This window comes from Artemia sp. Qi Xiang Cuo, unplaced genomic scaffold (genome assembly GCF_049724085.1).
Source record: "Artemia sp. Qi Xiang Cuo unplaced genomic scaffold, ASM4972408v1 HiC_scaffold_3198, whole genome shotgun sequence".
In the NCBI taxonomy this organism is placed as follows: Eukaryota; Metazoa; Arthropoda; class Branchiopoda; order Anostraca; family Artemiidae; genus Artemia; species Artemia sp. Qi Xiang Cuo.
Genome location: NW_028300592.1, coordinates 99,176 through 114,950, shown reverse-complemented (window position 1 = coordinate 114,950; position 15,775 = coordinate 99,176). Strand labels below are relative to the sequence as shown.

Sequence of the window (15,775 nt, the reverse complement as noted above, 5' to 3'; positions counted from 1 at the left end):
CATCGTTCTCTTAGAGCTACAGAGGCAATGGGTCCTCTTAACAAAGCTGTTCGATTTTTTCATCTTTCTTTTCTGTTTTTTCGGATTGTTCTGTTTTAAAACTGTGTTATATAGAAAAATAAAACAGGCCTAGCTAGGTCAGTATGCAGAAATAGGCTGATTTAAAAATGCGCAATAAATTCCCAAATAAGGCCTTTTGTCAGAGTTGTTCTTGTATTTTTGGCTCAGCGTGAAATAAAATGGTGAAAATGAATTAAAAAAAATACAACCCATTTTAAATTTATGTTTTAAGGAGTAAATTTAGGATTTTACGGAGTAAAAGTAAATGTCTTTGACTGTTTTTTCTTCCCTATCTTTTCTTCGCACTCTTTGGACTTTTTGGAATCTTAAACATTGTTTGAAGTTACGGTTACATAGGTGTCGTGTTTAAAAATATCTTTACCTGAAATCACATCTTAACGGGTCTCTTTCCTCTTTCTCCCCGTTATCCTTACTCCTGTACATTTAGTTAGCAAGCTTACAATGAATTTCAATTATCATTTATGGCATGTTCAGTACCCCCATTCGTTAAAACATTTACTTGACTTGAAAAGTACTAATATGAACCTTTTCTCCCAATCAAGCAAAAAATCATGAATCTTTTTTTTTTCATCATGGTTTTACATGTTGATATTTATGTAAACCATTTCTCTAATGTTTATCGTTACATTCTTTTGCTATTATATTCTATTGATTTATTATACTATTATAATGGGCTTTTAATATATCACTATTCCTTTTATACAGTACTCCATAGAGTATACTATTTTGACCATTCACCGTTTTTCCATGGCCCTTTTGCTGGCTGAGAGACCATTTTACCAGTGTGTGTGAACTTTTCATTACATTCATAATGATCTATCTAGACCCGCTATCATGGTTGTAGCAATAGCTGCAGCCTAGTAAAATCCGAACCACGGCCAATAAGTAACCAAAAGTTGAAAAACACGTTTTGAAAAAAAAAACTGTCTAGTTAGAAAATTACCATTAATTACTTATTCAGGCATGATAAATATTATTTCGATATGTCTATTGTAAAAACTTTATTACGAAAACAAATTTATTGGTTTTGAAAATAATCTGAAAACCAGTGGCGTAACTTCGTCAATATCCGAAGGGGGGGGGGGGGTTAAGTTGGAGCCAATTTTTCCAAATCAGGTGAAAATGACAGTGAAAACTGAAAAATGAGCCATATAGTACCATAAAGGTAAAGATACGCTAAAGAAAACTGACCCGTTTGTTTGAATGCTTGAATTATGCAGGCTTATCTTAGTTTCAACAAGAATTTTGAAGACTAAAATTGCTGCGGCCAAGGCAGGAAATGAGTTCAGTAGCTGGTTTTCTATTAAATCAGGAGTTAAGCAGGGTTGAGTTCTATACCCATTTGTATGGATCATTTTGATGGACGATGTTCTAATTAACACAGTAAAGGTAATGGGAGAACACAGTGTCAAATGGGGAAGTAAAACTTTCCTAGACTTAGATTTTACTGGTGATTTAAGCATCCTATATGAAATTATTAGAAAAATGAATGAAGTTTTAAGGGTTTTGTGAGTTCAAGGTGCAAATAGGTTTGAAAATTAATGTCAAGAAGAATAAATTGCTAAGACTAGGACTAAGTGAAAGTGAAAAGATGATGTTGGGTAACAAGAAGATTGTTCATTTGGACAGCTTTGCTTTCCTAGCCAAGACCCGGGGTGTTTTTTCACAGTTGAAAAAAGTTTGGAAGAATAGGCATATAATTCTGCAAACCAAGATTAGAATATTGGAAGCTAAAGTGGTGACGGGAGTTAAGTATGGTTCCAAAGCATGAAGTGCTCCAAAAATGGAGGTGGATTTGTTAGATGTTTTCCAGAGAAATTGCCTAGGGATTGCTTTGGTTATCCGACTGACTGACCGTATCTCAAACAGTAACCTCTACGAAAAATGTGGTTCAGTCCCGCCTTATAGGGCTATAATGTGAGAAAGGTTGAGATGGCTATGAAATGTTCTGTGGATGTAGGATGACAGATTGCCAAAGACTGTCCTTGTCGGTGAACCGTCCAGAGCCAAACGAAAAGCAGGTCGTCCCCAAATGGGGTGGGAGGATGCAAGGACATTCAAATCAATCATTACTAAAAAAAAACATTCAGCAATAACCCTTAGCATTACATAGTTTGCTAAGTTTAAATTTTCTCTTACTAGGGCTTGGAGGATACCGCAGGATCGCCGAAAGATGTTTACTGGTTTGACTAAAAGCTATTGCCTCTTATAAATTCGTCTTACAACTCCTACGTAAATGGCACTTTGTTGTCACCTTTTCTGGAATGGAATGGCTGGGAAGCATAGCGAAGACACTATTCTAATCTAAATGGTAGAATATCCTTAGCTGGAGGTTCACTATTCCTCCTCTTATATACTCCCCCCTCCCCGTAGCAAGTGAAAACTAAAAAAACCGTCGTGAAAAAACTTCCTTATAAAATGCCTTATATCTGAAAAAGCTGTTTTTCACCTGTTTTTCATCCCCCGTAGCAAGTGAAAACAAAAAATAAAAAATAAAAAGAATGTCATGAAAAAAATTACCTAATAAAATGCCGTAAACCCGAAATTGTTTTTAAGTTTTTCACCTGTCCCTCCCCCCCCCCCCGTAGCATAAAAATGCCGTGAACCTGAAAAAGTTGTTTTCACGTATTTTTCACCCCCCCCCCTGTAACAAGTGAAAACTGAAAAAAAAACTCCGTGAAAGAAAACTAATAAAATGGCGTAAATCTGTAAAATCTGTTTTCACTGTTTTCACCTGTTTATCACTCCCTGTAGCAAGTCAAAAACTGAAAAAAAAACCTAATAGAATGCCTCAAACCTGAAAAAAGCTGTTTTTCACCGTTTTTCACCAGTTTTTCATTCCTAGTTGCAAGGGAAAACTAAAAAAATGGCCAGAGAAAAAAATATCTAAAGAAATGCTGTAAACCTGAAAAATCTGTTTTTCACCATTTTTCACCTGTTTTTCACCCCCCGTAGCAAGTGAAAACTGAAAAAAAAGGTACAAAAAAACTGCCTAATAAAATACGTAATGTAAACCTGAAAAACCTGAAAAAAGCATAAATCTATGCTAGCTCCTTAATATGAACTCTCTGATGTTCGTCTTCTCGGGAAATAAAGTATTTTTTCTTCATTTATAGATGAATCTGCTGCTATTATAGGCTTCTTAGCAAAGCGTGAAAGTCACAAAGGTTATGGTACCAAGGATTTTTCCTTATCTGGCAAAGAAGAATATATGGTTAATTTTTTCCTCTGTATTCCCGGTGTACCTTTTATTACAGCTCTGTCTTTAGTCAAATATTTCAAGTCGATTAAAGCATTTTTGGCAAGGTAATTTTTTGATTTATAATTGTTGTTTATTTGCTTAATTTGCCAGTAGTTTCTCTGATTTGCTTTTGCAATTTTGTATTTTGGCTAACACGTGTGCCTATATACATATTCATATATACACTATGTATATATGCCTATATGTCTATATATATGCAGAATCGAGTTTGTCTCTTATCGTCCTTTCGCTGAATTTCTGCTATCGTCCTTTCGCTGAATTTCCGCCTAAACAAGTATGCCAAAAGCCTCGGAACAATTTTAAATTTGGTTCTAAGTTGCAAGGCCTCTAGGGAATTTTTCTGCATGTTTCTTTGCTAGATCAACCATGGACCCTTTTCATTAAACATACAATTTTTATTCTACATTTTAGCTATTAAAGAGAAAAATTTTGAAATTTAATCCTGAAAAATTTGGAACCATGGCAATTGGAATTTATGGAGATTCGGAACATTTGGAAGATATGAAACTTTTGAACATGATAATTTGTAATTTGGGAAATCATTTCTTGCTTAATCGGAGATTCTGCCAGAATTCAAAATTTAGAATATTTGCTAAATGAAACTCCAAAGGTCAATACGGCAGGGAACAGTAAAATCGGTTTCATATGTCCCCATTGTTACCAACAATTTCCGTTATTAAGAATTCTTGAAAACAAATTAATTAGGTGGCAAAATCAAAAAGGACCTTGAAATGTAAGTATTTAAAACTGCAGGATGAGATTGTTGCTTCTATATTCGTGGATTTACGGAAAGCGTTTGATACTATCTGCAGTATGATTTGAAGTGAAAAATTGTCGAATTATGCTATATGTGATCGGGCTAAATCGATAATTTTGTCATATTTAAGTGATAGATTTCAGATAATTGAGGGGGGGGGGGCGAAGTTATATCACCGTCCTCGAACCAGTCAATTAAAATTGGAATACCCTAAGGTTCAATTCTAGGCCCTCTGTTGTTTTTAATCCATGTTAATGATATTAGTAATTCAGTTGTGTATCTAGGGCTGACCCTTCTCTTCGCTTTTGACACAGCCTCTACTCTTTCTGAAAATGATGAAGACCGTGTCAATTCGGCATTCTATAGACTATTAGCATGGTTTAAGGCAAATAGGGTAGCTCTGAAGACTTTGAAAACTCCGGCTATGGTATATTTGCCTACACCACGGGTACTTTCATGTCTAAAGCTGATTAAGTATTCTGTGTCAAGTACAGAGATATAAAGTGTTTATATTATTGGTTATCTAGGTGTGCTGTAGCCGTCCTAGCTGAGTGGCTATCGTTCCAGACTTGAAGTTCTGAGGTCAGGGGTTCGAGTCCTGGTGTCGCTGGCTATTCAGTCTTGAACGGAGGTCAATAATGTGACTTTGGAAGCTCATCCACAGTCGACCATAACTCTAAATAGGTACATGAAGAAATATAGGGGGAAAACACGGGAAGTGTTGAATGATTTGCCCCTAACCACGCATTGCGCTCCCGACTGAAGGCATTCAATCAGAAGATTGTTACCTTTGCAACACAAACGCGAAAAAGTATTCTTAAGTTTTAAGTAGGTGTGCTAGTTGACTCAAACTTAAGTTAGAAGCTATATATTAATAGTGTAGGGTGGAAGCGTGGAAGGAATATGGGTATTGTGCACCGTAAGAATTCATTTTGATGCTTGAAGCTCTGCGTTCTATTTATTTTGCTCTTGTTACTAAATTACTGTCCACTTATTTACTTGAATCCTTTCAGATCCCATTTAATTCAGCTTCAGAGGCAAGAAAATTAGGCACTTCGTTATAGTTTTCTTCCTTCCCAGCGTCTTTTCTCACTAAGTATTCTACGAAGTGTATAAATTGTATATTAAATATTCTTCCTAGCAGTTACTTTTAGTTTGTCATTGTCCTATGGGAAGGATTTGTATTATCATTGCGACGCTGTCAGTAATTGGCTATCTACGCACAACATCGTCAGTGCTTTATTTTTCGGTGTGCCCAAATTTGAGACGAAATACCCGAAAAAAAGAGAGGGTAATTTTCCTACCCAGCGGGCAGTAGAGGGAGGGTTACCCGTCGCAAGAGCCGGTTTACCCGCCGGGAGGAACCTTCCTTAAATTGCGGGAGTTAGGTGAACGGGAATCGTCGCTTCCCCTCCTCTGTAGATAATTATACACTCTTGGATAATTATTAACTTGCCCTACGGATAACAACTTGTGCTTGCTAACGGACTGATTACGGAATAGATACGGCAGTGACGTAACCATGGCTGGGTACATTTATGTTTATGTGCCGGTATTGAACTTTATAGAAACGGCATTGCGATATCAAGGTGCTGTAACGAAAGATGCAACAGTGACTACAGCGGTGAAGTTTTTTACTATGGAGGCTATTCGTTAAGGCCACGAAAAACTGAACGAGATAGCATATAGTTTAGATGAACAGTATGTGAAAGAAAGACGTAGTCAGGCTTTGAGAGAAACGCTAGTAAGTGACATGTATGATACTGTGAGATTATTGAGCTCTCTCCCTGAGTTTAAGACGCGCTTCCCCGTCTGGAAATTATCCGAAATACCGAAAAGTCCACAAGACACTTTTACAACTTTGTGTGTGAAAGTTAAAGAATGCACGGATAAGATTGACAGCGTTATGGAACAGTGTAAATCTATGCTTCCGTCTCAGAACGTTTGACCCCCTCTCCCACAACCCGCAAAATCTTTACACCGGGTTTTCATCGCCAATATACCTACCTCGGAAATAAACTCCTGTTCCAAGCAGAAGCAATTTGTTGAAAGACACGCTAGTGACGGAGGCATTGATCATATCCAACAGACTAAGTCCGGTCTGGTTGCTTACATCAACAGTCCCAAGTCGGCAGCTACACTCGCCAACTCCCTCAAATCCTTTCCTGATATAAGTGCTTCTTTTCGTGAGGAAAAGTTCTTTGCGATCGCCAAGTATGTACCCCTTACCACAACAGAAGATGATATCCTCTCTGTCAACCCCAAACTAATCAGTGCCAAACGATCTGAGACAATCAAACTTACCTTTGCTGATGCCAATTCACAAGAAGCAGCAATCAAATGTGGATCATTCATTGATTACTCATATAAAAGTCTTTCCATTCAGACAGATTCCCAAGTGCTGTATCAGTCATTTGATCATCTTGCCAAAGGTTGCACCAATAGGATGCAATGCTCCAAATGTGCAAGACCCCATGAGAACAGTAGAGAAAACTCATGCCATTCTCAAACAGTGAGGTACACTCTATGTCTCAAGCCTAACAGCACCCATCCTAGCTTTAGTCTACAGTGTTCAGCAATCCAACGATTAATGCAGAAAGCTTATCCACAGACCAGAAAAGGAAAGAACTGTCTATATTTTTCCGAAATGTTTATGGCCATAATACTACCAAATTGGACTATGTCAAGAGCCTGTGCTACACACATATTATTATTTGCGTCCAAAAACAACTGTTAACGACCAATAACTTTGGAGTGTTTCAGGTGATTCTTAATAAATCTACGCATATTCACGAGGCAAAGCGTTCCAGCGCTAGGGGTCGCCCATTTCTTGCGTAATCGGAGATGCTGCCAGAGTTCAAAATTCAGAATATTTGCTAAATGAAACTGCAAAGGTCAATAGCGCAGGGAAAAGTAAAATATGTTTCATCTGTCCCCATTGTTACCAACAATTTCCGTTATTAAGAATTCTTGAAAACAAATTAATTAGGTGGCAAAATAAAAATAGGACCTTCAAATGTAAGTATTTAAAACTGAAGATCAAAGACAAAAGATGTAAACATCTAAAAGAGGATAGATGAAGCTATTCCTTGGATTTTTATATTTCATGCTCAAAATATATCAACAATTTCCTCCAAAAGGAACCTGAAACTTCAGAGAATTTTGACCTGTTAGAAGAAAATCCAAAGTCGTTTAAGTCAAATCGGTTTATTCTATCCATCAAGACGCAAGTGGCAAATCAATAACTTTGAATTGTGTAGAAAGCCATTTTATATTGTTTTTTTGCCCCTCTGTTGAAATATTTGTACCCAGTCGTTGAATTATTAAACCCCCAGTTCGCTCAATTCAGAAAAATCCAGACAAACTATAGATTCTTTATTGAATAATGGAAAAGATAGGATTCCAAAAAACATAAAAAGGTGTGTATACAAAATTCTGTGTTCTTGTGGTAAATGTTATGTAGGAAGAACACAACAAAATTTAGGAAATAGAATGCAGCCACATAAAAATGTCAAAAAAACAACAAACAACCAATACAAACTAAGGCAAAAGAAATATCAATCAAGCATAAAAATGGTCAATATAATTTTAACGCATTAAAAATAATCCATGTCCAAGAACTAAAATGGATTTTATGTGATTAGTGGCAAAATAAAAACAGAGGAAGAGGGGGGGGGGGGTATAAAACGATAATATTTTATTGCAAACAACTAGCTAAAAGGAAAAAATAACCGAATTCGTATTCTAAGTCAAATACTGTAAAAATAAAAAAATCAATTGAAGTCAAAATGTCAATTAACAGTCAAAATAATATTTACAATTAAAGAAAGGATTGTGCAAAAGGTAAAAAGAAAATAGAGCTCAAATAAGTATCACAAATGGGGAAAAAAAAATGGTCATAGATAAAAAAAAAAGTGGGCATAATTAATCAACTAAAATAATGGATGAGTTCTGAATGAAAACGCTGTTTTTGAGACAAATAATTGGGATATAAGGTTTGGAAAATTAAACCCAGTTTTTCAAACATCCAATGAAAAGTGAGCTAACTTTTAGGGGAATCTAAGGAAAACTCTCACGAATAAAACTTGAAAACGTATATTATTTTGAATCTGGTCATGCCTTCAAATTGCATCAAATTGCAACCGTTGTGAATCAAATTGCATCAGTTGTGAATAAATTGCATCAGTTGTGAATCAAATTGCATCAGTTGTGAATCAAATTGCATCAATAAACTGGCATTACTAGTAGTTATGTTTCAGTTATGATTCTGTAGTATTTTCAAAAATGCTTTAAATTTTGTAAAGTTTTGGTTTACGTAATAAAGAAAGCAGTGAAATTCAAACACTTCTATAAAACCATAAGAATACTAATTCGAAGGATACTGGCTAGAAGTATCTTTCACTGGAAGCCTATGCAGTATTGATTTGATTTCCAACTATAGCCAGTCTTGCCAGCGTGCAAATCAGTTGCGCAATTTCGTCAAAATCCTGGGTGGGGGAGGGCAAGGTTTGGGCCAATTTTTCCAAATCAAGTCAAAATGACAGTGAAAACTGAAAAATAAGCCATATATACCATAAAGATAAAAATATAATATAGAAAACTGACTCTTTTTTGCGGATGCGGCTCGGGGGGAAAACTGAGGTCTGTGGGGGGGGGGGGAAGATCTGGGAGGGGCAATTGGCCCCCCCCCCCTGCCCCATATCAAATTACGCTCCTGTTACAAATATAGGTTTAGTAGCTTTCCATTAGTCGCTAATATGCAATAATATGCCGTTTGTCTTTTGACAACGTCAAATTTAATAGACCGCAGCTAGTTGAGGGCGTCTTTTTAGTATCCACTATAAAATTTGGCTAGTTCTTTTGGTTTTCTGTACTATTTTTGTCACTGTTATATTGTTTGGTCTGAGTTAGTGTGTAGAATATAAGCTGAATCTTTAAAAATGTCCTTTTACCCAAAGTAGTTTATTTTCAAGCCTCAAGCTTGTATAATTCAGTAAAGAACCTATAGTTTGTCTGGATCTTTCTGAATTGAGCAAACTGGGGGTTTAATAATTCAACGACTGGGTACAAATATTTCAACAGAGGGGGCAAAAAAATATATAAAATGGCTTTCTACCCAATTCAACATCATTGATTTGCCACTTGCGTCTTTATGGATAGAATAAACCGATTTGACTTAAACGACTTTGGATTTTCTTCTAACAGGTCAAAATTCTCTGAAGTTTCAGGATCCTTTTGGAGGAAATTGTTGATATATTTTGAGCATGAAATATAAGAATCCAAGGAATAGCTTCATCTATCCTCTTTTAGATGTTTACATCTTTTGTCTTTGATGTGCAGTTTGAAATACTTACATTTGAAGGTCCTATTTTTATTTTGCCACCTAATTAATTTGTTTTCAAGAATTCTTAATAACGGAAATTGTCGGTAACAATGGGGACAGATGAAACAGGATTTTACTTTTCCCTGCGCTATTGACGTTTACAGTTTCATTTAGCAAATATTTTGATTTCTGGCAGCATCTCCGATTACGCAAGAAATGCTTTCCCAGGTTACAAATTATCATGTTCCAAAAGTTTCATATGTTCCAAATGTTCCGAACGTCCATATGTTCCAATTGTCATGATTCTTGCACTAGCAGCATGCGATGCTCCAGGTCTGCTGGACCCCACGAGAACGGTAGAGAAAATTCATGCCATTCTCTTTGAACTTTGACTTTATTGAATATAAACACACAAATAAAACACAACTCCAGGGACTGATTAATGATCCCTACAGCCTAAGTGTAGCCCCTGGAGAACTTGAATATTCATATAAATATTATCACTGATTATTAACAAAACAACAAAGCGTTAAACCTTGAAAAAAAAAAACACAGAAAAAAAGGCACTGTGCAAACAGTGAGGTGCGCTCTGTATGTCGAGCCTAACAGCACCCATCCTAGCTTTAGTCTACAGTGTTCAGCAGTCCAACGAGCAATGCAGAAAGCTTATCCTCAGACCAGAAAAGGAAAGAACTGTCCATATTTTTCCGAAATGTTTATGGCCATAATGCTGCCAAATTGGACTACGTCAAGAGCCTGTGCCTCACATATAATGTTTCTTGCGTCCAAAAACAATTGTTAACTACCGATAACTTTGGACTATCTGTCGATACTGAGTAAATCTGCGCATATTCACGAGGCAAAGCGTTCCAGCGCCAGGGGTCGCCGTAGTGGTGAACTTGCGATATTCGTTGACGAAAACATCGACTGTCGCAAACTTGAGTCGTGTGATTTCTATATAGCAGTCGAGTTCCCAGGTCCCAGTGCTTTCACGCTAGTCAATGTCTACCTACCAACTAACATGAACACGGATCGTAGTGAAAACACTATGCTGAGGCTTGCGCTCGACTTGGAAGGCTACTCTGTAAGCTGGGAAATTCACGCTTTTGAGTCTGCAGTGATTTCCAGTGTGATCCTTTCTCGAAAGGAAAGTTAGAAGATGTTCTTAAGGCATGTATTCCAAGTGACTGATCCCCTTACATTAAAGATCAAAACTTCAAACTCATTCGCAATTCGGAAAGCACAAGCAATACTGATCACGTCTTTTCCAACTTTATCATTCCCTCGCCTATCCATATGGATTCAGTATATACCAGAAGCGATCATCTTAGTTTCAATTTTCATGTTGCTTTTGGTCGTGCTGAGAAATCAAAAAGCCCAGTGTACACAAATATACGCGAGTGGAAAAAGCTTAACCTCAGTTTGTACCAGTCGAAGTGTGACGAAATTCTGTGCAAAATAAAAGTCCTGTTCCAGCTTCTTGTTCATGGGTGCGATGACACGATTGCACTCAATACATACTGTGCAGAAATCACTCATGCGCTAAAAGTTGCTGAGTCTGTAGCTGTACCTAGTGCACTTATCAGGCAAGATGCAAAAAAAAGGAAGTGGGGTGACAATCCTTATGTGAATCATGCGAAAAAGTGGTCCTGGATGTGGCATTCTATGTGGCGTAAATCCGGCAAACTGAGGGCTTGGTTTGATCTTCAATCTATTTCGTAAAACAAAAAGAGAATACGAAGAATTTGTGGATGAGCTGAAAGTGAAGGAAGTAGAAACTGCCTCGGAAGAGGCGATCCATCATCCTCGAAAAATGTGGAAAAAGTTTTAAAAAACAGCGGAAGCCTTGTGCTACGATACCTGAGGAGCAGTGGTTAAAAGATTATTCGAAGGTTTTTGGGTCAAAAGATATTCCTTTGGAAAAGGAACATGATGAATCACTTTAATTGCGTCTTGATCCGCATTTGAAGAAGAGAAATTATTTTGTGGTATCTAAGAGTGACGTTTTGAGGGCTGTTCGCCAGTTGAAGGGTAGTAAGGTTCCCGGTTTGGATGGTGTCAATGGTAATCATCTGTGTAATGGTTCCCCTGCTTTTGCTTCATCATCTACAACTATTTTTTCAGATGTGTATTGTTAGTGCTACCGTCCCCAACTCGTTTTTTATCGGGGTCGTTTCAAACACTCGAAAGAAAGGAAAAAACGCAAATGAGTGTGGAAGTTACCGGCCGATTACTGTTTCAAGTACGTTGAGCAAAGTGTTGGAAAAATTGGTTCTTAGCGAAGTTATATTGACACCTCAGCTGTGCTTTTGCCCACATACTTCTAAAGCGTATCCTATTTAGACAAATACTGCAAGTTGTTTGAAAAGCTTTACGAAGAGACCGTGGGTTGCGTCCAAGTCAACGGCAAAAGGAGCACAACCTTTGGCAGCAAAACCAGTGTACACAAAGGGTGTGCCGTCGACCTGCAACTGTTCAACTACGTGATAGACCATGTCATAAAACGAACACCAAATCGCCCGTCCTATAGTCTGTAGTTTCGTAATCACGTTCTGAAGGACGCTGACGTCGCAGATGATCTTGGTCTCGTTGCTGACTCGATCGACCAGTTGACATACGCTCTGGAAGTCCTACAGGAAGAGGCAGCAAAAGTGGGGCTGAAAATAAACTGGCTTAAGACGAAGATAATGGCAATTGAGCCCCCAAGCCCAGTCTCGCCCCCCGAGAACATAACTGTTTGAGGAGCTCCTGTTGAAGTTGTAAAGAACTTCACTTATCTTGGCTCCGTGCTGTCTAATGAAGGCTCTATAGAGGAAGAGGTGTGCAGCCGAGTTTCAAAAGCCTCGTCTATCGTCGAAAGGGCTCAACAATCTCTGGAGAATGCCGCATATATCTAGGCGCACGAAGATGCGAATTTATAATACATCCGTAAGCTCGGTCCTCCTCTATGCAGCAGAAACCTGGCCTTTCAAATCAACAATCCTCAGCACGATAGACGTCGGCAAGACTGAACAGCTCCGTCAGATCCAGGGACTCCGATAGGACAATTTCGTAAGCAACGCAAGGTTGCTCACAATCACCTCCTAAGTTTCATTCTCTATCAAAATAGCACACCGTACTCTCAGAGAATTTGAACACCTCCTGAATATGCCAATGACAACCCCAGCTTGAAAAGTCTAAGATTATTACGCTAAAGCTCATGGCTTGTCTTACCCAAGGGCCAAACCTCAAACAAGGTGGAAGGATAACCTCAACAAATTCCTTGAGATAGCTAACATTGCTATCAACGAGGCCCCACTAATAGCAGTAGACCGGTCAACCTGGAGGAGCAGAGTTGCGACGCTCTACGCCACCCCCAACGTGGCAGGAGCCTTAAGTCAAGTAAGTCAAGTCAAGTATCCTTGCCAAGGCCAAATCACTTGAGTAATCTGTCTATATATGCAGTGTCGATATTTCTGCTGCTTTTAACTCAGTAATCCAGTCTGCTGTTTTCCAGACCCTGCTGGAGGCCGGTGTCAACGCCCATATAGTAGCTGTGTTATCATGCTGGTACTCCAATAGCTATATAAGAGTGAAACTTGGACTTGAAAGACTTAGTACACCAGTTAAACTAAAGAGAGAACTCCGACAAGATTCTGTTTTAAGTCCGATACTATTTAACACTTTGACTTCTAAGCTAACAAAACGGATTTCTGGTGGGCTAAGCCTTGATCTTTGTGATCTGAGTCTGATAAGCTACGCAGATGATTTACTTATGTTGAGTTTCTCTTTAAATATACTGCAAGATAATTTAGATAAGCTTGTATCTGGTTACAGTGCTATTGGTCTACAAGTTAATGGCCAAAAAACTGAATTTCTGGTTTTCAACTCTTCAAAACAAAATGAACCAGTGCCATCTGTCTACGTTGATGGTACTACCATCACGCCATCTCCTTCGCTTAAATATTTAGGTCTTCCATACGGCCGAGATAAGAAAACAACGAGAACTCTTTGCCTCGACACCTTTGTGTCAAATTTGCGAGTGAGTTATGGTAAACTGGCCCAGCTGAAGTATTCATATAACCGGCAAATTTTTGCGAGGCCATATAGAGCAGTGGCATTGCCACATGTTCTCTACATTTCCCCATTTTGGGAATAGTTTACTGAAACAGAGCGGCTAAGAGTTCGGTCCGCGTTATGTAAATATTTAAAGTTTTGGTATGTATACCGCTTTCCGAGAGGAATACGCCCCTCTTGAATAAGTATCAAATTCCAGATCCGCGTGAAGTTGTGGTAGAGCAGCAAAGCGATGTTGGAAAAGATGCATTTGAGCACCTATATGATTTTCTGCCGTTGCATGTAATATATGAGCTATAAGTGTGTGTAGTGTATATAGTTTAATCGTCTTGAAGTAGCATTTTTCGTATTGTTCCTTTTTTTCTTTCTTGTGTCTTATACTCCACCATGTTTTTGTTTAATGGTGGGCTAAAATAAACTATCTATCTATATATCGTTTGGAGTTTTAAAAATAAAATAAATGATTCCTTTTGGATAGTTATTAGTTATTTACTATTTTCTATTTTTGAGGGAGTTTCTCCCGAGCCTTGATTTTCCTTTTTTTTTGTCTTATTGCTGGTTAGAATGTTTGTATGCATTATGTGGTGGGGTGTCTGCTGCGGGGTGGTGATTAATTAACCTTCGAATGTTCATTCCTTCATTTTGATTGAATATCCATTTGTTTCTGTGCTACTGTTTTTATTTTTACAAAACAATCTTGTTTCTCTGCCAGATATTTGTGTATTTAGAATGATATGTATGTATGAAATAAAAATAAATGAACATGAACGTGAACCATATTTCACTTGTGGGAAAGAGCTAAAATAAATACATTAGTTTTACAAATAAATACATTAGTTTATGTTTTTATAATTAACTTTGCTTTATTTGTAAGGAGCGCTAGATTGTGATGGATATTTTTTCAGGGAATTAAACTTGAGTTTTCTCTTTTATCGTATTCTTTTGTGTTTGTTTCAGGGTTGTATTTGTATTTTGTATTTTTGTATTTTGTATATTGTATTTTGTATTTGTATTTTTGTATTTGTATTTTGTATTGTTCAGGGTTGAGCATAATCTTCTGACACTGCCTAGTTATTTCTCGTCTTTTGATTTGTTTTTAGGGAATTGAACTTGAGTTATCTCTTTTATCATATTCTTTTGTAGTAGTCCTTCGCGTTTTTGGTGTCATTCAAGTCTGTCAGGAATGACGTGGAATATCATTCCCTGTGGAAATAAAATTAATCCTTCACTTCTTTTCTCACTTCTTCTTCAAAGTTTGAGTAATCCTCAAACTTCCGAGAATTCATGTTGCAAGTAAGATCTGGTCTTTTACTACATCTTATAATATAGTGCAAATAAGTGAACAAATAGTGTAGATAATATCTTAAAAATAGATTTAATGAAAAGGCTGGTGTTAACGCCTATTGCTTTAAAAAGTAATAACCAAGCAAGAAAGAGGACACTTCAGTCTACCCATGCAAAAAAAAAAAAATATATTCCTTGTTGTGCAAGGTGGGGGGTTTTGATTTTTCTGTATGGAGTTTTCGACAATGGTGATTTAAATAGTGCGATTTTCATGTTGATCTGACACCATTCGGCAGGGTTTTCAGGCTATCTTTCGAAATTCACATAAATTTGTTTTCGCAATAAATTTTACCAATAAGATTAATCGAAATCATAGTTACCATTTTTGAATCAGCTTCAAAGGGCAATTTTTTCTCAATTGATAGTTTTATTTTTCAAAAAGCATTTTCAAGTTTTTGGTTACTATGGGCTGAACTTTGTTCTTTCTATGTTTGTTCTTTCATAATTAGACTAAGGTAGTCCTTAAGTGGCCTCACAGTCCTTAAGTGGCTCATTTTCAAAAAGTGTTTTTAAATTTTCTGCTACTATCGGCCGGACTTAGTCCTTTACTAGGTTACAGCGGTTGCTGCCGCAATGATTAGACTAAAATAGTGCTTAAGTTGCATGAAAGTGACTCTTAAAATGCTTGCCAAGACCTTCTACAACTTGAATTTTATACTTTTATTTCTTAATTAACTTCAAATTTTATATTTCAGCTCCGATGCCTCTCTCTCCGAAATTGCTGCAATTCATCCCAAGAAAGCTCAAGCGATTCGCGAATTTTTGCTTTGGAAATATTAAAGGGAAGTTACTTTCTCATTCTTCTTCTTCCAGGAGGACCAAGAAGGATTTCGGTTTTTTGTTTTATATTTGAAAAATAAATTGAATCTCTAGCAGTCGCGATTTCACTTACAATCGTAGTTAGCTGCTCTAACCTATTTTTCATGTACGATTTTTCTAGGAAAATTTCTAA

At 37.3% G+C, this 15,775-nt stretch overlaps 1 protein-coding gene across 1 annotated transcript; it reads left to right on the top strand.

Annotated features, from left to right (window-relative positions):
* Nucleotides 1–1,864: 1,864 nt before the first annotated feature.
* Nucleotides 1,865–15,614, top strand: LOC148938507 (uncharacterized). Its single transcript, XM_089107741.1, has 3 exons — nt 1,865–1,937; nt 3,198–3,387; nt 15,519–15,614. The coding sequence occupies exons 1-3, from the start codon at nt 1,865–1,867 to the stop codon at nt 15,601–15,603; spliced, it is 348 nt and encodes a 115-aa protein (XP_088963867.1). The 3' UTR covers nt 15,604–15,614.
* The last annotated feature ends 161 nt before the right edge of the window (nt 15,615–15,775 follow it).